The sequence below is a fragment of the Podarcis liolepis genome (genome assembly GCF_965112155.1).
Source record: "Podarcis liolepis genome assembly, chromosome: 2".
NCBI lineage: Eukaryota > Metazoa > Chordata > Lepidosauria > Squamata > Lacertidae > Podarcis > Podarcis liolepis.
Window position 1 is genome coordinate 127544227 of NC_139555.1, and position 24478 is coordinate 127568704.

General features: G+C 47.8%; 2 protein-coding genes across 3 annotated transcripts in view; both read right to left on the reverse strand.

The window, feature by feature from the left end:
* The window catches only part of LOC310699314 (uncharacterized protein), a gene marked incomplete at its 5' end in the record, with an annotated part of 338944 nt that extends 333238 nt beyond the window's left edge, over positions 1-5706 (reverse strand). Inside the window, one exon of the mRNA XM_083486960.1 lies at positions 4330-5706. Within this exon, the coding sequence (XP_083343086.1) occupies positions 4330-5706 (1377 nt within the window). The remainder of the gene's footprint in view (positions 1-4329) is intronic.
* LOC310701854 (uncharacterized protein) overlaps positions 1-21681 on the reverse strand; it is a 175018-nt gene extending 153337 nt beyond the window's left edge. For both annotated transcript variants that reach the window (XM_083493306.1, XM_083493304.1), the window contains exon 1: positions 21513-21681. The gene's annotated coding sequence lies outside the window, so the exon portion shown is untranslated. The remainder of the gene's footprint in view (positions 1-21512) is intronic.
* Between the last annotated feature and the right edge of the window lie 2797 nt (positions 21682-24478).

Consider the following 24478-nt stretch of genomic DNA (forward strand, 5'->3'; position numbering starts at 1 on the left):
ATTGACCAATTCTATGAAGACTTACAAGACCTTATAGAAGTGACACCAAAGAAGGATGTTCTGCTCATTATAGGGGATTGGAATGCTAAAGTAGGGAATCAAGAGATAAAAGGAACAACTGGTAAGTTTGGCCTTGGAGATCAAAACGAAGCAGGGCAAAGGCTAATAGAGTTCTGTCAAGAGAACAAGCTGGTCATCACAAACACGCTTTTCCAACAACACAAGAGACGACTCTAACATGGACATCACCAGATGGGCAACATCGAAATCAGATTGATTATATTCTCTGCAGCCAAAGATGGAGAAGCTCTATACAGTCAGCAAAAACAAGACCTGGAGCTGACTGTGGCTCAGATCATCAGCTTCTTATAGCAAAATTCAAGCTTAAACTGAAGAAAGTAGGAAAAACCACTGGACAGGTAAGATACAATCTAAACCAAATCCCTTATGAATACACAGTGGAAGTGAGGAACAGGTTTAAGGATTTAGATTTGCTGGACAGAGTGCCTGAAGAACTATGGATGGAGGCTCGTAACATTGTACAGGAGGCAGCAACTAAAACCATCCCAATGAAAAGGAAATGCAAGAAAGCAAAGTGGCTGTCCAACGAGGCCTTACAAATAGCGGGGGAGAGAAGGCAAGCAAAATGCGAGGGAGATAGTGAAAGATACAGGAAATTGAATGCAGATTTCCAAAGAATAGCAAGGAGAGACAAGAAGGCCTTCTTAAACGAGCAATGCAAAGAAATAGAGGAAAACAACAGAATGGGAAGAACCAGAGATCTGTTCAAGAAAATCGGAAATATGAAAGGAACATTTAGTACAAAGATTACCATAATAAAGGACAAAAGTGGTAAAGACCTAACTGAAGCAGAAGACATCAAGAAGAGGTGGCAAGAATACACAGAGGAATTATACCAGAAAGATATGGATGTCTCGTACACCCCAGGTAGTGTGGTTGCTGACCTTAAGCCAGACATCCTGGAGAGTGAAATCGAATGGGCCTTAGAAAGCACTGCTAATAACAAGGCCAGTGGAAGTGATGGTATTCCAGCTGAACTGTTTAAAATTTTAAAAGATGATGCTGTTAAGGTGCTACACTCAATATGCCAGCAAGTTTGGAAAACTCAGCAGTGGCCAGAGGATTGGAGAAGATCAGTCTACATCCCAATCCCAAAGAAAGGCAGTGCCAAAGAATGCTCCAACTACCGCACAATTGCACTCATTTCACATGCTAGCAAGGTTATGCTTAAAAATCTAAAAGGAAGGCTCAAGCAGTATGTGGATCGAGAACTCCCAGAAGTGCAAGCTGGATTTAGAAGAGGCAGAGGAACCAGAGACCAAATTGCAAACATGCGCTGGATTATGGAGAAAGCTAGAGAGTTTGAAAAGTAGAAGAAGAGTTTGGATTTGATATCCCGCCTTTCACTCCCTTTAAGGAGTCTCAAAGTGGATAACATTCTCCTTTCCCTTCCTCCCCCACAACAAACACTCTGTGAGGTGAGTGGGGCTGAGAGACTTCAAAGAAGTGTGACTGGCCCAAGGTCACCCAGCAGCTGCATGTGGAGGAGCGGGGACGCGAACCCGGTTCCCCAGTTTACGTGACTACCGCTCTTAACCACTACACCACCAGAAAGACATCTACTTCTGCTTCATTAATTATGCAAAAGCCTTTGAGTGTGTCGACCACAGCAAACTATGGCAAGTTCTTAAAGAAATGGGAGTGCCTGATCACCTCATCTGTCTCCTGAGAAATCTCTATGTGGGACAAGAAGCTACAGTTAGAACTGGATATGGAACAACTGATTGGTTCAAAATTGGGAAAGGAGTACGGCAAGGCTGTATATTGTCTCCCTGCTTATTTAACTTATATGCAGAATTCATCATGCGAAATGCTGGGCTGGATGAATCCCAAGCCGGAATTAAGATTGCCGGAAGAAATATCAACAACCTCAGATATGCAGATGACACAACCTTGATGGCAAAAAGTGAAGAGGAATTAAAGAACCTTTTATTGAGGGTGAAAGAGGAGAGCACAAAAAATGGTCTGAAGCTCAGCATCAAAAAAACGAAGATCATGGCCACTGGGCCCATCACCTCCTAGCAAATAGAAGGGGAAGAAATGGAGGCAGTGAGAGATTTGACTTTCTTGGGCTCCATGATCACTGCAAATGGTGACAGCAGTCACAAAATTAAAAGACGCCTGCTCCTTGGGAGAAAAGCAATGACAAACCTAGACAACATCTTAAAAAGCAGAGACATCACCTTGCCAACAAAGGTCCGTATAGTAAAAGCCATGGTTTTCCCAGTAGTGATGTATGGAAGTGAGAGCTGGACCATCAAGAAGGCTGATCGCCGAAGAATTGATGCTTTTGAATTCTGGTGCTGGAGGAGACTCTTGAGAGTCCCATGGACTGCAAGAAGATCAAACCTCTCCATTCTGAAGGAAATCAGCCCTGAGTGCTCACTGGAAGGACAGATCCTGAAGCTGAGGCACCAATACTTTGGCCACCTCATGAGAAGAGAATACTCCCTGGAAAAGCCCCTGATGTTGGGAAAGATGGAGGGCACAAGGAGAAGGGGATGACAGAGAATGAGATGGATGGTGTTCTTGAAGCTACCAGCATGAGTTTGATCAAACTGTGGGAGGCAGTGGAGGACAGAAGTGCCTGGCGTGCTCTGGTCCATGGGGTCACGAAAAGTCGGACACGACTAAAGGACTAAACAACAACAGACCGGTGTTCTGTGGTCTCAGCAGCTGCTCCCAGTCACCAGTCCAGCTGCCGCATTCTGCATTAGTTGTAGTTTCCAGGTCACCTTCAAAGGTAGCCCCACACAGAGTGCACTGCAGTAGTTGGAACTTTGTGATGAAAAAGTGGGTTTTGTGTTGCAGTTTGGGTACTCAGTCTGGAACTCAGTCATGTAAAAATCTATTTACATGTCTTTATTTCTGTCTTTGCAGCAGTACAGAGAAACACGTCTGCACTCTCCAGACTCCAACAGTAGAGAAGATAAACTCCACCCCTGTACTTCCAGTACAGGTCAGATGACACTCTGAGCTAACATCCAGTGCTCAGTACAGTGAATAGACTGCCGCTTTGTTCCCATGGTACAGTCCCAAACATCAACATCCTGTTTTGCTTTGCAGACACCTGCAGCTCGCTCTTGCGTTGCTGCTTATTCCTGACAGAATGATGGGGGAGGAGACGCTCCTTCAGGTATACTGGACCGAGGCCGTTTAGGGCTTTCAAGGTCAGCACCAACGCTTTGAATTGTGCTCGGAAACATACTGGGAGCCAATATAGGCCTTTCTAGACCGGTGTTCTGTGGTCTCGGCGGCTGCTCCCAGTCACCAGTCCAGCTGCCGCATTCTAGATTAGTTGTAGTTTCCGGGTCACCTTCAAAGGTAGCCCCACACAGAGTGCACTGCAGTAGTTGGAACTTTGTGAGGAATAAGTGGGTTTTGTGTTGCAGTTTGGGTACTCAGTCTGGAAAAGGTTTGCCATCACTGCCCTCGGATCATGTCCAGTTGCAAAGGTGAACGGAGGCTTTCCACCCCCAGGGCCCAGAGGTGGCTCCTGCCTTGGGGCAGCTGGTGGATTTGGAGGAAGCTGACCCTTAGCACTCTGGGTTGGGGACCTGCCTGAACCTCATTCCCCATTATACTCATCCTTACGGTTTCATTTTGGGGATAGCATTCTACACACACTTGTGTTACCATGGTTCCCGCCCCCCAGCACATTGCTTTCAGATGCTCTGGTACGGCCCCTTCTTCCCTATGCCCCCTTCCCTCCTCATGAAAGACCACCAATCTCAGCTCCATTTTGAGCAACTCTCTATTCCCAGATACAAACATTTCCAGCTCCCTCCACCAAACACCAACACCAGCTCACTCTCAGTCCACCCTCATTCAGCAGCAACACGATTCATTCACATTAAATATTATGTTATGCTTACTCTTGTGAAATGTGAGCTTCATTACTTTAAATAAACGTCTAGACCACGTTACAAACAACAGAAGCTAACATACGCTGCATGGAATTAAGACTGATTTCCTGTTATTGATGTGAAAGAAAGTGTCCACTCGGAGAGAAAAAGGTTCTACTCTAAAAAGCGTTGCATAATAACCAAAGCAGGATCCACACTCCTCCTAGTTAAACCCTTTCTCTTCTTTAATTGATGGCCTGTAGGTGTTTCCAGTCTTACAGCTCTTACCCCTGGGAGTCTTTAGATGGTTTGTAAGACTTCCGCTACAACTGAACCTCTATCCACTTCCCTAGGACTTATATGGTTTCTCCCCTGTATGAGTTTGTTGATGTTTTGTAAGAACTCCACTTGCACTGAAGCTCTTTCCACACTCCATACATTTAAATGGTTTCTCCCCAGTGTGACACCGTTGATGAATTCTAAGTTGTCCACTCTGAGTGAAGCTCTTTCCACACTCCATGCATTTAAATGATTTCTCCCCTGTGTGAGTCCGTTGATGAATTCTAAGGTTTCCACTCTGACTGAAGCTCTTTCCACACTCCATACATTTAAATGGTGTCTTCCATGTGTGAGTCCGTTGATGAATTCTAAGGTTTCCACTCTGACTGAAGGTCTTTCCACATTGCATGCATTTAAATGGTGTCTTCCATGTGTGAGTCCGTTGATGAATTCTAAGGTGTCCACTCCCACTGAAGCTCTTTCCACACTCCATGCATTCAAATGGTTTCTCCCCAGTGTGACTCCGTTGATGAATTCTAAGGTCTCCACTCTGACTGAAGCTCTTTCCACACTCCATACATTTAAAAGGTTTCTCCCCAGTGTGACTCCGTTGATGAATTCTAAGTGTTCCACTCCCACTGAAGCTCTTTCCACACTCCATGCATTCAAATGGTTTCTCCCCAGTGTGACTCCGTTGATGAATTCTAAGGTTTCCACTCTGACTGAAGCTCTTTCCACACTCCATGCATTTAAATGGTTTCTCCCCCGTGTGACTCCGTTGATGAATTCTAAGGTGTCCACTCTGACTGAAGCTCTTTCCACACTCCATGCATTTAAATGGTTTCTCCCCCGTGTGACTCCGTTGATGAATTCTAAGGTCTCCACTCCGACTGAAGCTCTTTCCACACTCCATGCATTTAAATGGTTTCTCCCCCGTGTGACTCCGTTGATGAATTCTAAGGTCTCCACTCTGACTGAAGCTCTTTCCACACTCCATGCATTTAAATGGTTTCTCCCCCGTGTGACTCCGTTGATGAATTCTAAGGTCTCCACTCCGACTGAAGCTCTTTCCACACTCCATGCATTTAAATGATTTCTCCCCTGTGTGAGTCCGTTGATGAATTCTAAGGCTTCCGCTAGTAGTGAAGCTCTTTCCACATTGCATGCATTTAAATGGTGTCTCCCATGTGTGAGTCTGTTGATGACTTCTAAGGTGTCCACTCCCACTGAAGCTCTTTTCACACTCCATGCATTCAAATGGTTTCTCCCCAGTGTGACTCCGTTGATGAATTCTAAGGTGTCCACTCCCACTGAAGCTCTTTCCACACTCCATGCATTTAAATGGTTTCTCCCCTGTGTGAGTCCGTTGATGAATTCTAAGGTTTCCACTCCTACTGAAGCTCTTTCCACACTCCATGCAATTAAATGGTTTCTCCCCTGTGTGAGTCCGTTGATGAATTCTAAGGTTTCCACTCTGACTGAAGCTCTTTCCACACTCCATGCATTTAAATAATTTCTCCCCTGTGTTGAGTCCGCTGATGAATTCTAAGGCTTCTGCTAGTAGTGAAGCTCTTTCCACACTCCATGTATTCAAATGGTTTCTCCCCTGTGTGAGTCCGCTGATCAATTCTAAGGTGTCCACTCCCACTGAAGCTCCTTCCACACTCCAGACTTTCAAATTGTTTATGTTCTCTCTTTTGACACTCCATATATTTAAATGGTTTCTTCGTTAGTTCCATTGGACATGGCCCACCAAAATTCTGACTGCCTTCTCCATTGTCTTCTTTCGATGGAGTGGGGAGAAAATCCTATTTGTTTTCTAGGAAGAGAACAAAGTACTATTACAATTAGCACCTGCTCTTATTTTAACGTCTTGTACAATCTCTCCTGTCCTCCATATGTTCCAAATTTTTAGGAAAGGCAAATGAAAGAATATAAAATAATGGTCATGCATCATCAGCCTTTTATAACCCTTAATTATTGTTAATGAAGCAGTATTATCTTAGAATACGGTTGAACTGTGGGGGTTTATGTTTTATAAAAAGTGGTTTCTCACAGGAAAGGGAGCTGCTCTATGTTCCATGAACCTGGCCAAGATTCATCAGGGTCTAAAGTTCATCATGAAGTTCTTCATAAAGATCAATCAGGCTTTCTCCCGGGTAGACATTTGTCTGATATTGTGATAAACATAATCAATATTTTAGAAAAATTACAAGTGAACATAAATACTAAAGCAGTTTTTATATTTGTGGACACGGAGAAAGCTTTTGACAACATTTCTTGGAGTTTTATGAAGAAGAACCTACAGGGGATGGGGGTAGGCCAAGGCTTTGAAAACGGTTAAGTGCAATTTATTCAGAAAAAAGGCTAAATTAATTGTAAATAACGTGGTGACGGGGGAATTTAAGATAGAAAAAGGGACACAACAAGATTGCCCAATCTCCCCATTGCTTTTCATATTGGTCCTGGGGTTCCTGCTGAATATGTTTAGAAGGGACCAATTGGTTAAAGGTGTACAAGTCGGAGCTAAACAGTACAAATTGAGAGCATTTGCAGATGACTTAGTATTGACATTACAGGAGCCAGAATCTAGTACTAAATGGGTTTTGGAACTGATTCAAGAATTTGGTCAAGTTGCAGGATTTAAACTGAATAAGTTAAAAACAAAGGTCTTAGAGAAAAAATTAACAGCGATTGAGAGAGAGAGGTTTCAGAATGAGACAGGTTTAACATTGTTTAAGAAAGTGAAATACCTGGGGATTAACATGACAGCAAAAAATGGGAATCTATTCAAAGACAATAATGAAAAATGCTGAGCTGAAGTGAAAAAAGTTTTCGAAATTTGGTCAAATTTGAAGCTTTCACTGCTAGGCCGTATTGCTGCGATAAAAATGAATGTATTGCCTAGAATGTTGTTTCTGTTTCATTGCAAATTTTGGACAAAAGGGATTGCTTCAAGAAGTGGCAGAGAGATCTCTCTAGATTTGTCTGGCAGGGCAAGAAGCCTAGAATAAAATTTAAAATACTAACGGATGAAAAGGAAAGAGGTGGATTTGCCCTGCCAGACCTTAAACTTTATTATGAATCAGCAGCTTTTTGCTGGCTGAAAGAATGGCTGCTTCTTAATTTCTCTCAGAGAAATTAAACTTTACCAAGCACAATATTCTAAATTGATAAATCAGGAAGTGGAGTGGAAAATTAAGTTAATGAAACAAAGATCATTTGAATCGGCAAATAAATGTGGAAAGCTGAAAAAGCTGAAAAAGAGACAAAAACTAAATACGGTTACTAACTTAGAGATTGAAGGAAAAAACATTCAGAATCCTGTGGAGATTAGAAAGTGCTTCCAGAGATACTTTAAACAACTTTATACTCAAGGGCCACAAAATGAGATAGATAGACCAATTTTTGAAAAGGAATGGCCTACCAAAACTGTCTCAAGAAAACAGAACAATCCTGAATTATAAAATAACACAACAAGAGATTGAAGGTGCCATTCAGAATATGCAACTGGGCAAGTCTCCAGGGCCAGATGGGCTTACCTCCAAGTACTATAAGATATTGAAAGATTACTTGACACAACCATTAATGGAGGTTTGCAATGAGATTATGGAGGGGAAGAAGGCACCGGAATCGTGGAAAGAAGCTTTCATCACATTGATACCCAAATTGGAAACTGAAAAGACACAACTTAAGAACTACCGTCCCATCTCTCTCCTGAATGTGGATTACAATTTTTTTGCTGACATTCTGGCAAGTAGACTTAAAAAGGTGTTAAATGAAGTAATTCATAAAGACCAGGCAGGTTTTCTCCCAGGTAGACATTTGTTTGATAACACTAGAAACATTATTGACATTTTGGAACTTTTACAAATGAACATTAATACAAAAGCAGTGTTGATTTTTATAGATGCGGAGAAGGCCTTTGATAATATTTCTTGGATGTTCATGAAGAAAAACCTTGAAGGGATGGGAGTGGGACGGGGGTTTGAAAATGGCATAGAGGCAATTTATTCAGAACAAAAAGCTAAATTAATAGTTAACAATGTGGTGACAGAAGACTTTAAGATTGAGAAAGGAACACGACAAGGTTGTCCTATTTCTCCTTTGCTATTTATTTCGGTCCTGGAGGTGCTCCTGAATATGATTAGAGGGGACCGGTTGGTTGAAGGGATTCAGGTCGGAGCCAAACAGTACAAACTTAAAGCTTTCGCAGATGACTTGGTTTTGACATTGCAGGAGCCAGAATCTAGTACGAAAAGGGTTTTAGAATTGATTCATGAGTTTGGTCGGGTGGCGGGTTTTAAATTAAATAAGCAAAAGACAAAGGTTTTAGAAAAAAAATTGACAACTGAGGAATCAGAAAGGTTTCAGAAAGAGACAGATCTAAAAGTTGTTAAGAAGGTGAAATACCTAGGGGTTAACATGACTGCCAAAAACCTGAATTTATTTAAGGACAACTATGAAAAATGTTGGACAGAAATTAAAAAGGACTTAGAAAGTTGGTCAAGACTAAAACTTTCCTTGTTGGGCCGAATTGCTGCGATAAAGATGAATGTATTGCCAAAAATGTTGTTTCTGTTTCAGACCCTACAGATTGTGGACAGAGTGGAATGTTTTACAAAGTGGCAGAGAGATATTTCTAAATTTGTCTGGCAGGGCAAAAAGCCCCGAATAAAATTTAAAATACTAACTGATGCTAAGGAGAGAGGGGGGCTTGCCCTGCCAGATTTGAGGTTGTATTATGAATCTGCAGCTTTCTGCTGGCTGAAAGATTGGTTTCTTCTTGAGAACACTGATGTCCTAGATCTGGAAGGGTTTAACAATGCTTTCGGATGGCATGCATACTTGTGGTATGACAAGGTAAAAATCCATAAGGCTTTTAAGAACCATATTGTCAGGAAGGCTGTGTTTAATGTCTGGACAAAATACAAAGACTTACTAGAAAACAAGACCCCAAGGTGGCTGTCACCAATGGAAGCCAAGGCTCAGAAAAGACTCAATATGGAGGCCAATTGGCCGAAATATTGGGAAATATTAGAAAAAGAAGGGGATACTTGGAGATTGCAGAGTCTTGAGAAATTAAAGGATAAAGTGCGAGACTGGTTACACTATGCTCAGATTAGGGAGGTCTTTAAGGCAGATAAAAAAGTAGGTTTCCAGGTGGAAAAATCGAAATTAGAAACAGAACTGTTAGAACCTAAGACCAAGGTACTTTCAAAAATGTATAACTTATTGTTGAAATGGAATACCCAGGATGAAACTGTCAAATCAGCTATGATAAAATGGGCACAGGACATTGGGCATAATATTATGTTTGCTGACTGGGAAAAGTTATGGACCACCGGAGTGAGGTTCACGGCATGTAATGCCTTGAAAGAAAACATTATGAAAATGATATACAGGTGGTACATGACCCCAGTCAAGCTGGCAAAAATATATCACTTGCCTGATAACAAATGTTGGAAATGTAAGGAAACTGAAGGAACATTCTTTCACCTCTGGTGGACGTGCCCAAGGGTTAAGGCTTTCTGGGAAATGATCTATAATGAGTTTAAAAAGGTATTTAAGTATACCTTCCTTAAGAAACCAGAGGCCTTCCTTCTGGGCATTGTCGGCCAAGGGGTGCTAAAGAAAGATAAAACTTTTTTTATGTATGCAACAACAGCAGCAAGAATACTCATCGCAAAGTACTGGAAGACCCAAGATCTACCCACACTGGAAGAATGGCAGACGCAACTGATAGATTACATGGAGTTGGCTGAAATGACTGGCAGAATTCGGGACCTGGGAGAAGAGACGGTGGAAGAGGACTGGAAAAAAAATTAAAGATTATTTACAAAAACACTATAAATTGTATGAATGTTAGGAGAATGCACGATTGAAAGAAACACGGCAGCAGTAATTTTATTGTAAGACATATGAGAATAAGTGATGTTTAAGGAAATGATGAAATTTGAAGTAACATTATGTTCAAGCCAAGCAGTTTAATTTATGATAAAACTACTTTTGGAACATAATATTTGAGATTTATAAAATAAGAATGGAAGTAAGGTAACAAATTGCTGCATATAACTACATGATTGAGAACGCAGAGAAGGGTGATGTGAGGAAGTCTAAAGATTATGAAAATATGATTTATGAATAACTTTATTTTATCTGTATTTTCTTTTCTCGTTCTTTCTTTATCTTATAATCTTACTTTGATCTTTTTTCTTTGTTTGTTATAATGGTGATGGTATTTTATATGTTTGGTGGTTTGTTTGTTGTTTAAAAATTGTAATAAATATCTTTTTAAAAAAAAGAATGGCTGCTTCTTGAAAACACAGACATTTTGGATTTAGAAGGTTTTAATAATGTATTTGGATGGCATGCATATTTGTGGTATGATAAGGTCAAAGCACATAAAGCATTTAAAAATCATATTCTCAGGAAAGCATTGTTTAATGTCTGGATAAGATATAAGGACCTACTGGAAAACAAATCCCAAGGTGGCTGTCACCGATGAAAGCGAAAGCTCAGAAAAAGCTCAATATGGAGGCCAAATGGCCGAAATATTGGGAAATTCTGGAATAAGAGGGAGATAGACTGAAACTGCAGAGTTTTGAGAAACTAAAAAATAAAGTGCGAGACTGGCTTCATTATTATCAGATAATGGAGGCATACAATTTGGACAAGAAAATTGGCTTCCAGGTGGAAAAATCAAAATTAGAAACAGAACTGCTAGAACCCAAAACTAAGATTTTGTCAAAGATGTATAACTTGCTGTTGAAATGGAATACTCAGGATGAAACGGTGAAATCTGTTATGATTAAATGGGCACAAGATGTTGGACACAATATTATGTTTGCTGACTGGGAACAGTTATGGACCACAGGTATGAAGTTTACGGCATGCAATGCCCTAAGAGAGAATATTATGAAAATGATATACAGGTGGTACATGACCCCAGTCAAGCTTGCAAAAATCTATCATTTGCCCAATAATAAATGTTGGAAATGTAAAGAAACTGAAGGTACATTCTTTCACCTTTGGTGGACATGCCCAAGGATTAAGGCTTTCTGGGAGATGATCTATAATGAAATGAAAAAGGTATATAAATATACCTTCCTGAAGAAACCAGAGGCCTTTCTCCTGGGCATGGTCGGCCAATTGGTGCCAAAGAAGGACAGAACTTTCTTTATGTATGCCACAACAGCAGCAAGAATACTTATTGCAAAGTATTGGAAGACACAAGATTTACCCACTCTGGAAGAATGGCAGATGAAGGTGATGGACTATATGGAACTGGCGGAAATGACTGGCAGAATCCGAGACCAGGGAGAAGAGTCGGTGGAAGAAGATTGGGAGAAATTTAAAGACTATTTACAGAAATACTGCAAAATTAATGAATATTAGAATGTCTAGTGACAAGGCTTGGTGCTTGTGGTCGGTTGAAGGAGTGCTCAGTTGGAGAATGTTCTTGGGGTTAGACCTCCATCTCTTAGCCTTGCATTCTTGAATGGAGAGAGCTGGAGATGCAGAAGGAAAGCAGCTGGAGCCTGACTGCTGGGTAGGCCAGATTGAGACACCCATCCAAATTATGATTTATAATAATTATATGCCGCCGGGTCTCGCACCTGCCTCCTGACACTGGCTTATCTTAGCGGAGATTCCCTGTCCAGGCCTCTCTCACTGTTCTTCCTCCTTTGCCCTGGGTGGCCAAGGGCTTCTGGATATTCTAGCTCTGCTCCAACTGGGAATTATTTATTAAATTTGTATACCTCTCTTCATATGAAGATCACAACATAAAAATATGTGTGACACTGAAATAGTATTAAAGGTGAATAACACTGATTGTTGGAAAGAAAAGAAAGAAGATGAAACCCATGGTGTGTCCTCCTGAATGTAATATAATAATAATAATAATAATAATAATAATAATAATAATAATAATGAAGTGTAAAGAAGAAACCAATCTTCAAATCAGTTTCATATTCCCTGGCTGTATTTCTCAGCCATGATTGTGACTCAGAATCTTAGCCACACTTTTTTCCAGAATATCAACTGGATCTCTTTGTAATAGGAGCCAGACATCCCTGGGATTTCATCCAGATATTCCTTTAGTGTGGGCAGCAGCAGCGAAGAAAGGAAGGAAGCAACTTTGGGGGAAACAATTTCCTTCAGAAGGTCTTCCCCAGCGGCCAGCAGGGTTGATAAACTGCTCAGTGGGGACACCTTGGATTTAGAGTGTTAGGGTCTGGATACCAATCACAATCCCTTGGAAATGTCTCAAGAACCCTTAAGATCCTGTTCCACCAACTCCCAAGTAACACTGAGCCCTAGAGGAACCTTCTATGCTGAGTTGAGGCATCTCTGGCCCTACAGATGTGGTTGGACTCAAAGTACCACCTGCCCAAGCAAGGATGGCCCATGGCCAGGGAGGATGGGAATCTTATCTGGTGGGACACACTTTCCCCTTCTTTCCCCTCCTCTGAAAATGCGGAATGGGGGAGGTGGGGCACATTGACGCAAGGGGGACATTGACACCCCAACAATATTTCAATATCGAGAAATGATATTTGTGTCGCGACATCACCCAAATGTGCCTATACATGTGTGAGTAGAACAGTTGCAACTGTGCTGGCCGCCAGTTAGCCGGCCAACAACAGCCCTGCAAAATAGACCAGAGTTGCTACGCGCTTTTGGGACTTGGAAGAGTAACTTACGGCAACCGTAAAGGGCAGTCCAGTGTCGTCATTACGGGGGCCTCTTTTAAATAGGGGCTGGTGTTTGAACTTGGGCTTTGCTAAGGTTACGGAAGGGGGGCACTTGTGTGAGAGCAGGTTTCTTTGGCCGTCTCCCCCTTCCTTGCTTGCCCCTTCTGCGTTCCCATGGCAAGTCCAGCCGAATTCGACTATGGCGTGTGCTGCATATCTCTGTCTTCAGACGGAGGGAGCCAGGCAGCTTTCCGGGTCGTGTGCCCAACTTTTCATGAGCTGATATTAAATCCCAAAAGAACTACAGCTGCTTGTTACAAAGGGAGGGGGCCAATTCCGGTAGGTTTATGATATTAACTCTTTCCATGCTCATTTCTGATGCTCAGAAGCAGGTGCACCCTTTCCTAGACCTTCCTGATGACATTCTCAGTCTGACAAACAGTATTTACACAGAAACACGGATCAAACACAAAAAAACCCTTCACATAACTCCCATTCTAAAATACACTGAGACCATCTTATAACATATCTCCATTATAACACACAAGTTCTAATTAAATCCTAATATTTACTATGCCTAAACATCGAGCACCACAGACTAATAATAATAATAATAATAATAATAATAATAATAATAATAAAATTTATTATTTTTACCCTGCCCAGCTGGCTGAGTTTCCCCAACCACTCTGGGCGGCTCCCAATGGAGTGTTAAAAACAGTAAAGCATGAAATATTAAAAACTCCCTAAACAGGGCTGCCTTCAGATGTCTTTTAAAAATAAGATAGCTGCTTAATTTCTTGACATCTGATGGGAGGGCATTCCACAGGGCAAGCGCCACTACTCAGAAGGCCCTCTGTCTGGTTCCCTGTAACCTCACTTCTTGCAATGAGGGAACCACCAGAAGGCCCTCGGCACTGGATCTCAGTGTCCAGGCAGAACAATGGGGGTGGAGACGCTCCTTCAGGTATACAGGACTGAGGCCGTTTAGGGCTTGAAAGGTCAGCACCAACACTTTGAATTGTGCCCGGAAACGTACTCAAATATTCCTCTGCAGTAAAGGAGGCAAATGGAAGCCTTCCCATTTTCTTTGTGCTTACGAATACTGTGTTAAGGAGGGATGAACGGGGTGGGCCTGTGACCTGGATTCAGGAAATTTACCATCACAAAAGAATGGCCAGGCTGCCCAGGTAATGCAGTTAGTGACCATTAACAGGTATCCTTGGGGTCAGGTTTTTGCTGTGGACCGCCTCCTGTGATCTATTCCTGCTGTAGAAAGTCTCCTTCTGTATGATATGGGGGGGGGGGTCTTGGGTGGGCAATTTGAAAAGACTATATAAGGCCTTGCACACCTCCCTCCTGGTTGTGGTGAGGGGGGGACATTGTTGCAATAGCGTAATAAAGACCAGGCTTACTAGCCGCTTTGCTTCTCCGTATTCTCTGGTTGGCCTCTGTTATTTTCTCCTACCTATAAGGAACCCACTTAAGGACTATATGGGCTCTTGGATACCCCATAAGGGGAAAGGAGTAGGTTTTCCTTACAACAAAGGTCGTAAGACTATGTTTGGTTGGCACGCTTATTTATGGCAGGATAAAACTAAAACACACAAGAGCTCTATGAATCAGGTTATTCAGAAAATCCTTTTTACAGTATGAGATAAATATAATAATATGCTGGAAAGAAAACCACCTCTTTGGCTCCAACCCACAAAAGCAAGAGCTTTTTAAAAAATGCAATAAGGAAGAAGCAATGGGCAACTTACAGAGATCTTTTGGACTTTTTGGAAGAAGAAATAAAACTGAATAAACAGGATGAGGTGGGAGGTGTGGTGGCGGATTGGTTTCAATACCATCAAATCATCTTGTTTGGACAAGATAAAGGGAGAGGTTTTTGGACTGAAAGTTCACAGTTTGAAAGAGATATTATAGCGAGGAAAGAGAAAGTGTTTCCCAAATTTCAGGTAGAAAATTGTCCAATCTGAAGAAGTGTGCATGCACACGAAAGCTAATCCCCAGAACAAGCTCAGCTGGTCTCTTGGGGACCCAGCCAGGCGCCCCACGACCCCAGGGAGAATGAGGTGATGGAAGGGGCGGGGTCTCCGTCGAGGCTCCTCCCCCTTTTCCATTAACCCTTCCCTGGACTCCCTCTCTCCCTTTCCCCAGCCAGGCGACCCCAGGGAGAATGGGGGGCCTCAGCCCCACCCCCAGCCCGGCTTGGGCTCCTCCTTCCCCTTCCCGCCAGGGCAGCTGAGCCTCTCTCGGCCCCCCAGGAAGGAGGAAGGGGAGTCTGGCGGGGCTGCTGCTGCTGCTGCCCAGGAGACCTTGCAGGTCTGGGGTCCCCCCTTCCCCCCCCCTGGGTCGGGGCCTGGATCGGGGCCCCTGTCGACGGGCCCCAGGGAGGGCGCTCTCCTTGCGGGGGGGTCTCTTCCTCCTCCTCCCCCCTTGTCCCCCCCTCTATTCCCCCCCCTTCTCTCCCTCCCCCTTTACCTCTTGGTCCTCCGCCTCCCTGGCTCCGGATTAGTCCGCTCTCCTTGTCTGCAAGAGAAAGGGCGGGGGCGACGGGGGAGGGGGGGCTCTTCAGCGACGCCCCTCCTCCTCCTTTCCCTCTCTGGCCACTTCCGGCGCGTTTCCCAGCGCCACTTCCGGCGCCTTTCCCGACGCGCGTGTCCCTAGAGCCACGTCTGCAAGAGCAGCCCCCCCTCCCTGTGTCCGGAGGGGAAGGCGAGGGGGTGGCGCTGCCTCTGGCCTCCTGCTCTGGGGGCTCCATGGGGACCCGGCCCCCGCCCCCCCCAACTGGGCAAGTGGAGGCCGGGGGGGGAGGGTCTCCTTCTGGGCCTCCTTCTGCATGCCAAGCCCTCCGCCGGGGTCCTTCTGCAGGCAGAGCAAGGGCTTCGCCCCCTGACAGCCCAGCCCAGCTTCAAACACCAGCCCCTCTCCCCCCTGGATGGAGAGGTGTTCTTGAGTGTTGCCTTGTCACTCCCATGCAAGACCACAAGAGTCCTGGGAGAGGAAGGGGGGGGAGCATTTCTGCAGGCTGAGGTCCATCCATCCATCCAGCTGCCCAGGCCCCAGCACCTCCCCCCCCTAAGAGGGAAGGGTCCCAGTCTGGAAATCCCCCCTTCCTGCTGGAGATGAGGCAGGGAGGGATTCCCTTGCTCTGGAATTCCCTCGCCAGCAGGGAGACTTCAAAAGCCCCCCCCCCCATGCCTCCCCCTTCCCTCATTTAGTATGGAGACTTCTCATCTTGTGGTTGGGTCATTTCAAATCCAGTTTTTCTCTCTCTTAATACTGTTGTTGGTTTCCTTGTTTGAATTATTCTGTTCACTAGTGATATTTCACACAGCGTTTGTGAATGCAAAGCAATTCTGGCTCTTGTGATCCCTGCAGGGTATTAAGTGTTGTTCTAACCTCCCTATTGCAGGAGGAAAGAGGAATGTGGGGCCTGCTTATAATATCTTAGGGTGGCAGGATTAAGATTTGGGACTGGGACTTTCAAATTCACATGAGATTTCTTCTGCAAAGAGGCCTGAAGATGTTTGGCTTTACCTGTCCCAGTTGTCGTCCCAATAGCCGCAGTTGGGCTTCTCCAGCCAGGTGCCAGCGCAGGGCAGGAGGCTGCGTTGGCCGGAGAAGACAGAAGCAGTAGCAGCAGAAGAGTTTGGATTTGATATCCCGCCTTTCACTCCCCTTCAGGAGTCTCAAAGCGGCTCACATTCTCCTTTCCCTTCCTCCCCCACAACAAACACTCTGTGAGCTGAGTGGGGCTGAGAGACTTCAGAGAAGTGTGACTGGCCCAAGTAACCCAGCAGCTGCATGTGGAGGAGCGGGGAATCGAACCCGGTTCCCCAGATTACAAGACTACTGCTCTTAACCACTATACCACACAGCCCTGGTGGAGAACCGGTAGGGGAACCGGGGCGTTGCCAGAGCTTTTACTCACCACCTGCTGCTGCTTCCCAACCCGCAAGCGGCCGCTGCAACAAACCGCCTGAACGTATGTGTCAGAGCTGCTTCCAGATCCTAGCTCACAGAGGATCACGCTAGCCAGCGGTCACTTTGTAAAAGTCTTTATTGAGTTACAGTTTCCATTCTCAAGCTGCTGCGTGCAGCTCTACGTCTTATGGGTTAGACCGGCGAAGCTCCGTCTGAGTCTCCGCCCCTTGTACACCAGCTTAATACCCTAGCCTTACTCCACCTTTTCCGCCTGACTGTTCTTCTCTGGGTCCCTCTGCCCCCCGTGGTCTCTTCCTTCCGGGACGCTTCTGACACTGACCCCCCGGACCCTTCTGTCTCCTTGCGTCGGGCTTTAGGACCTGGCTCCCTTTCCGGGCTGCTTACTGCGCCACCTTCCTGTGCATTTGAACTTGGCGCGCGCGCCCAACCTTCCACTTTCCGCCTGACCGTTTCTTTGCTCCCCGATGGAGGTGTGGCCACTCCTGACTCATGCCCTCCATCCTGCTGCGAGCTGCCAGAGCTTGATACCTGGCACCCTTCCTCTCCACTGCGTTCTGTTGGTGATGCTGGCCCCGATTTCCAACTGCTGCCCTCTGAGCCCCCTCTGGACCCTTCTTCCTGGGGTGTCCCCCTAGGCTCCCCCCTTGCTCTGGCCACTGGCGCTCCTTTCTGTGAATCTTCTGATTCACTGGAAAGACTCGGAGATCTCGGGTCGTCGTCATCACTCATCTTTTCTTCTGCCTCCTCCCCCTCGCTCTCTGTTTCCTCCCTTGCCCTCGCCTCTGCTCCTGAACCCCTGACATCCATCCCCCCTCGAAGCCCCCCCTTCCCCCCTCCCCTCCTTCCGGTGCGGGAGCTGGGTGCTGCAGTGTCATGGGGACGAATGTCGGATACAGTTCGCTTCCCGTGGCGGGCCTCCAACTGAAGACTTCCGGTTCTTCCTCCCTGCGCTCGTCGACAACGGTCACCTCTGCCTCCATCTCTGTGCCTCCGTGCTCGAACCCAAAATCCTCCCCATACATGTCCACGTCCGTTTCCGCCTCAGTCGTTCCCGGGTCCGTTGCCCGACCTGGAACCTCCAGCCACTTCCTGCGCCACTGTTCCTCTGGTCTATCGTCCCACCAATACGAGGGTTCTGAGGCAGATCCCGCGGTCGACCCCTCCGGGGAACGTGTGTCCATTGTCGGTTCCTCATCCGAGTCGAACCCCCGGAACGTGCTGGCTGAAAGCGTCGGTGTGAAAAGCCAATCGTCGAAAAAGTCTGCTGGCATGGGCTTGTGTGGGAAGAGGGCATGAAACTCGTCTTTGAGCAGAGGTTCCTCCAAAGCGTAGCCCGGCACCCAGCTGTTGGCACTGGCCGGGGTGCCCTCTCTGGCGAGAAGGTATTCTACTCCCTCTTCCCCCCATCTCGAGTCCAAAATCTCTGTGACTTCGTTGATGGGCTCCTCCTGTGGCACTCCCCTTTGCTCGGTTCCCTCTCGGAGCGGACTCGGCGCTGTTCCTGGTTCCTGAAATCTGTGAGGTGTCTTGTAGGGAGTGAGCACCGATCTGTGGAACACCGGATGCATCCTGGAACCCTCCGGAAGCGCCAGCCTGAAAGCCACCGGGTTGACCTGCTCTTCGACTTGGTAGGGTCCCAGTTGTTTATGCCCTAGTTTCTTCTTCGCTAACGACCTGGCCGGCACTGCATGGGCTGCCAACCATACCCAGTCGCCCACATGGATCTCTTCGCCAACCCTCCTGTGTCTGTCCGCTTGTACCTTGTATGCGTGCTTAGCCAGCTCCAGGTGCCGCCGAAGCTGATCGTGGACCTCCTGCAACTCTGACGCGAACGCGTCTGCTGTCTGCGGCTCCTCCCCCCCCATTCTGTCCAGTCCCGGGAAGGTTCTGGGGTGCCTTCCGTTGTTGGCGAAGAACGGCGTCACCCCCGTGGACCCGTGCTTCGTGTTGTTGTAGGCGAACTTGGCGAGAGGCAGGTAATCCACCCACGTCGCGGGCTGTTGGTTCGCATAACATCTCAGGTACTGCTGCATGATGGCATTGACCCGCTCCGCTTGTCCGTTGGTCTGTGGGTGTCTAGCCGAAGCCAGGTTGATCTTGACGTTCAGGAAGCCCATCAGCTTCTGCCAGAAGTTCGAGATGAACTGCCGCCCCCGGTCGGACAGAATAGACCGCGGCAGACCGTGAACCTTGAACACGTGATCTATGAACAGTTTGGTGGTTTGTTCCGCCGTGGCCACCTTCGCACACGGAATGAAATGTGCCATCTTGGAGAACAAGTCCACCACCACTAGCACAGCCGTCTTGCCCCTCGAGCTGGGCAGATCCGTGACAAAGTCCAAGGCCACTCTCTCCCATGGTTCGAACGGAGTTTGCAGCGGTTCCAGCAGTCCGGCCGGCGGTCTGTGCACTGGTTTGGCCCTCTGGCAGGTGTCGCACCTCGCCACGTAGTCCGCGACTTCCCCTCTCATTCTGGGCCACCAGAAGTCTCTGGTGACTAATTCCACCGTCTTCTCCTTGCCAAAGTGCCCGGCAGTGGGCGCGTCGTGCAGCTCCTGCAGTACCTTGGCGCGAAGGTCGTCTCCTGGCACGTAGATGGCCCCTTTACGGATGAGTAAAGGGTCTTCTGAATGTCAGGTAGTTGTTTATCGCTTTGACATCTGATGGGAGGACGTTCCACAGGGTGGGCGCCACTACCAAGAAGACCCTCTGCCTGGTTCCCTGTAACTTGGCCTCTCGCAGTGAGGGAACCACCAGAAGGCCCTCGGAGCTGGACCTCAGTGTCCGGGCAGAACAATGGGCGTGGAGACGCTCCTTCAGGTATACTGGACCGAGGCCGTTTAGGGCTTTAAAGGTCAGCACCAACACTTTGAATTGTGCTCGGAAACGTACTGGGAGCCAATGTAGGTCTTTCAAGACCGGTGTTATATGGTCTCGGCGGCCGCCCCCAGTCACCAGTCTAGCTGCCGCATTCTGGATTAGCTGTAGTTTCTGAGTCACCTTCAAAGGTAGCCCCACGTAGAGCACATTGCAGTAGTCCAAGCGGGAGATAACCAGAGCATGCACCACTCTGGCGAGACGGTCCGCAGGCAGATAGGGTCTCAGCCTACGTACCAGATGGAGCTGGTAAACAGCTGCCCTGGATACAGATTTGACCTGTGCCTCCATGGACAGCTGTGAGTCCAAAATGACTCCCAGGCTGCGCACCTGGTCCTTCAGGGGCACAGTTACCCCATTCAGGACCAGGAAATCCTCCACACCTGCCCGCCTCCTGTCCCCCCAAAACAGTACTTCTGTCTTGTCAGGATTCAACCTCAATCTGTTAGCCGCCATCCAACCTCCAACCGCCTCCAGACACTCACACAGGACCTTCACCACCTTCACTGGTTCTGATTTAAAAGAGAGGTAGAGCTGGGTATCATCCGCATACTGATGAACACCCAGCCCAAACCCCCTGATGATCTCTCCCAGCGGCTGCATGTAAATGTTGAAAAGCATGGGGGAGAGGACAGAACCCTGAGGCACCCCACAAGTGAGAGCCCAGGGGTCTGAACACTCATCCCCCCGCACTTTCTGAACACGGCCCAGGAGGAAGGAGCAGAACCACTGTATGACAGTGCCCCCAGCTCCCAGCCCCTCAAGACGGTCCAGAAGGATGTTATGGTCAATGGTGTCAAAGGCCACTGAGAGATCCAGCAGAACTAGGAAACAGCTCTCACCTTTGTCCCTAGCCCGCCGGAGATCATCAACCAGTGCGACCAAGGCAGTTTCAGTCCCATGATGAGGCCTGAATCCCGACTGGAAGGGATCCAAATGGTCCGCTTCTTCCAGGCGTGCCTGGAGTTGTTCAGCTCAATCACCTAGCCCAAGAATGGAAGATTTGAGACTGGGCGATAGTTGGCCATCGTGGCTGCATCTAAATATGGTTTTTTAAGAAGTGGTTTAATAACCGCCTCTTTCAGCGGGTCTGGGAAGGCTCCCTCACGGAGGGAAGCATTCACCACCCCACGAAGCCCATCGCCCAGCCCTTCCCGGCTTTTATAAGCCAGGATGGGCAAGGATCCAGGAGACAGGTGGTTGGCTTCACTCGTCCAAGCAGCCTGTCCACATCCTCGGAGGTAACAGGTTGGAATTGATCCCACGCAACTTGACTAGACAGGACTCTAGCACTCTCCCGCCCCGGCCCTGCTCCCACGGTGGAGTCTACTTCTTCCCGAATCTGAGCGATTTTATCTGCAAAAAGCTTTGCAAAATCATTGCAGGAGATCATGTGGCCCGTACTGGGCCCAGATGTTGCAGGTGGTTCCGCTAAATTGTGAACCACCTGAAAAAGTCTCCTGCTGCTGTTTTCTGCAGATGCAATAGAGGCGGTCAAGACAGCTGAGCATCTTCTTGCGCTGCAAAGGAGATCTTGCAATGCAAACCCTGCCGGTGCTCCCTCTGCAGAAAGGCCCCCCCCCGCCGCATTTCCCATAGTAAAAGGCAGAAAGGCTGATCTGGGGGGGGGGCGTGCAATGCAATCCCTGCGAATGGAGGGGCCCCGATCTTCAGCCGGATTGCATGCATCGGGGCCTCTACTGATAGCGCCCAAGACGTGAGTTGTTGTTGGGGGGGTCCCTGCCCCACTGCCCCATTCCCCCCCCCGCAGCTCTACCTCTTTGTCCTCTCTGTCCCTCCACTTCCCTCGCTCGCTCCGCTATTCCCATTTCCTTCCCCGCAAGACAAAGGGCTGGGGGGTCTCCAAGGAGGCGCCCCCTCGGGGGGAGGGGCTCCTTTCTCCTAAACCAGCCCCTCCCCCGCTCGCCGGATCCCCAGAAGGGAGGGGGAGGGGGAGGTATCCCCCACCTTGCTTTCACCCCCCCAAATCCGGCCCCCCTTCCCAGCTGCCCTGTTTGCAGATTCAGGGGGAGGAAAAGCCCCTCCTTCTCTCCCCCCCCAATATATAGATATATTTCGCACCTCTTTCCCCTCCTCCTCCTCCTCCTCCTCCTCCTCCGCAGAGCTGCTCCTCTTCTGGAAGGTGGATCAGGCCCCTCCCCTCCCCCTTGCCCCCCCTCCCTGCCTCCCTAGGAAGCGGAGCTCACTGACGGGGGGGGGGGAGGAATGAGTGGCCCCTCCCTCCCCGAAGACACCAATTCTCCTCCTCCCAAACCAGCTCCGTTTTCCTGATTCTCTCCTGAGAAAGTCCCGGGTTCGATCCCCGGAGGCGGCAGGGAAGGAGACCCCCCCCAACTGGGAAAAAGCCCTCCGGGGCAGGAAGGGGACATCCCCCCCTTTTAATCCCTTGCCGGGAGAGGGGGGGGAGGCAGGGGGTCCCCTTATCTATATATAGATCCGCTGATTTTGTGTGAGCTGCTCGCAGGACAGCTTTGATTCAAAGGCAAGATTGAAATGCCAAGGTTTTCCCCCTTCGTAGCAAAGCGCTCTTCCGCCGCCCCTCCTCTCCAGATCCAGGGCTCCCCCCTTCCTCTCCCCCTTTGAAGACAGAGCCAGAGCATCGCCCCCTCTCCTGGGAGTCTCTTCCCCTGCCAAACAGCTCTTGCTGGCAAAGGTTTCGTCAGAATCGCCTTTCTTGCAGCTTGAGGCCATGGGTTCGAGTCCTACCCTACAGCCTAGAACAGAGTTCTCTTTCTTTGTTGCTGCATCACCCTGCGGACTCAGGTTAAGCTAGTGGTCCACCGAGACCCCTGGATCCTTCTCACATGTACTGCTAGTCAGCCAGGTGTCCCCCATCCTCTATTTGTGCAGGTGGGTCTTCCTGCCTAAGTGCAGGACCTGACATTTGTCCCTGTTGAAGTTCATTCTGTTACTCATTCTGTCATGCAAGGACGTGACCCAGCGGAGCTGCTATTCCTGTTACAGGAAATCTCAGGGGAGCATCAATAGCGCAAGTTGCACTCCTCCCGAGTGGTGGATCTATGGCTGGGCAGGATCTGTCCCGCCTCAGACTGCAGGGGAGGCAGCTGGCAGGATGGACTGCTCCCCAATGCCCTCCTTCTCCCAAGGGAGGAGGGTCCTGGCTGGACATCTCCTCCCCCCTGACTTGGTCTGCTTCCCCAAGTGGTGGAATCAATGTGATGTGTCCCAGAAAAGAGGGTCTTCCTTGCAGGCTGAAGTGGTGCAGTCCAGATACAGGCTAAACCCCAGGGGGTGTGGAGGAGGCAGAGACTTTGGGCCTCTTCCTCCCTTCCCCACCCCTTTGAGAGCACACCAGGCCTCCCTTGTGAAGGATGGGTTCAGCCATTCCTGGAAAGAGCCCTGAAAACTGGCCACGCCAGGTCCACGTGCCCCTATGACCTTCAAAGGAAGCTTCCTCTTGGCTGCCTCAATGCTCAGAGGTGGCTCCTGCCTCCAGGCAGCTTGTGGATTCGTAGAAAGTTGACCCTTAAGTCTGGGACCTGCACACTATAGACATCCACAGGGTTTCTCCCCTAAGTGTGTTATCTTGGGGATAATGTGATACAAGCTTCCAGTGAAGCATTTAACACACACTTAGGCCACCTCCCCATTGCATCGAGGTCTCTCTGGCACTGCCCACTCTCTGCTCTGCCACCTTCCCCCTTCATGCAAGATTCGCAGCTAGGTGGCCAGTCCTTCCTGTCTGGCCGGATTGGAAGGTGAGTGAAGGGAAGCCTTTGTTGGAAAACGCTCTGGCCTACCTGCAGCCCCCCTTCCGGATCTCCCTCCGAGCGAGCGTCCTCCGGTGAGCATAGCTCTGGAAAAGGCATCCCCTTCTCCAGCGACAGAAACCATCTTGATTTGTGCACACTAGCCTTCTGGCTTAACACAGCAGAAGAAAGAAGCATCGTAGTGCTAAACTACTATTTATTTACATAACATTTACATACATATGCATAATGGCATCCATTCTCATCAGCTGCAGCAACAAAACAGAACGACATAAAAGTGAAAGTAGTTTCACAGTCTCACACCGGAAGAGAGATAAGACAGTCTTCCTTTCTCACGCTCCACTCAGACAGCCGTGTGAAATATATCAAACATAAAATCAGCATTGGGGAGCCTGAAATCCTAACAGCCTTTTTTCTTTCTCCATACATGTACTACATTGTTTTATGTTGTGGCAATCCTTCACTCAAGAAAAATAATTCCTAATGGAAAATAATTATTAATGGATGGTAATTAGTAATGGAAAGCTGGAAGTCAGCCCTTGTTGTTGTGGTTTAGTCGTTTAGTCGTGTCCGCCTCTTCGTGACCCCCTGGACCAGAGCACGCCAGGCACTCCCGTCTTCCACTGCCTCCCGCACTTTAGTCAAACTCATGCTGGTAGCTTCGAGAACATTGTCCAATTATGGTGCTGGAGTTTAATTCAAAAGCATCAATTCTTCAGCAATCAGCCTTCTTTACAGTCCACCTCTCACTTCCATACATCACTACTGGGAAAGGGCAAAATGCCAATGAAAGATGGGAGAGTCGATGGCACAGCAAGAATCAAGTTCTCGGAGTGGGGTTGGGGTGGGGAATACAGTGGTGCCTCGCAAGACGAAATTAATTCGTTCCACGAGTTTTTTCTTCTTGCGAGTTTTTCGTCTTGCGGAGCACGGTTTCCCATAGGAATGCATTGAAAATCAATTAATGCGTTCCTATGGAAACCGCCTTCAG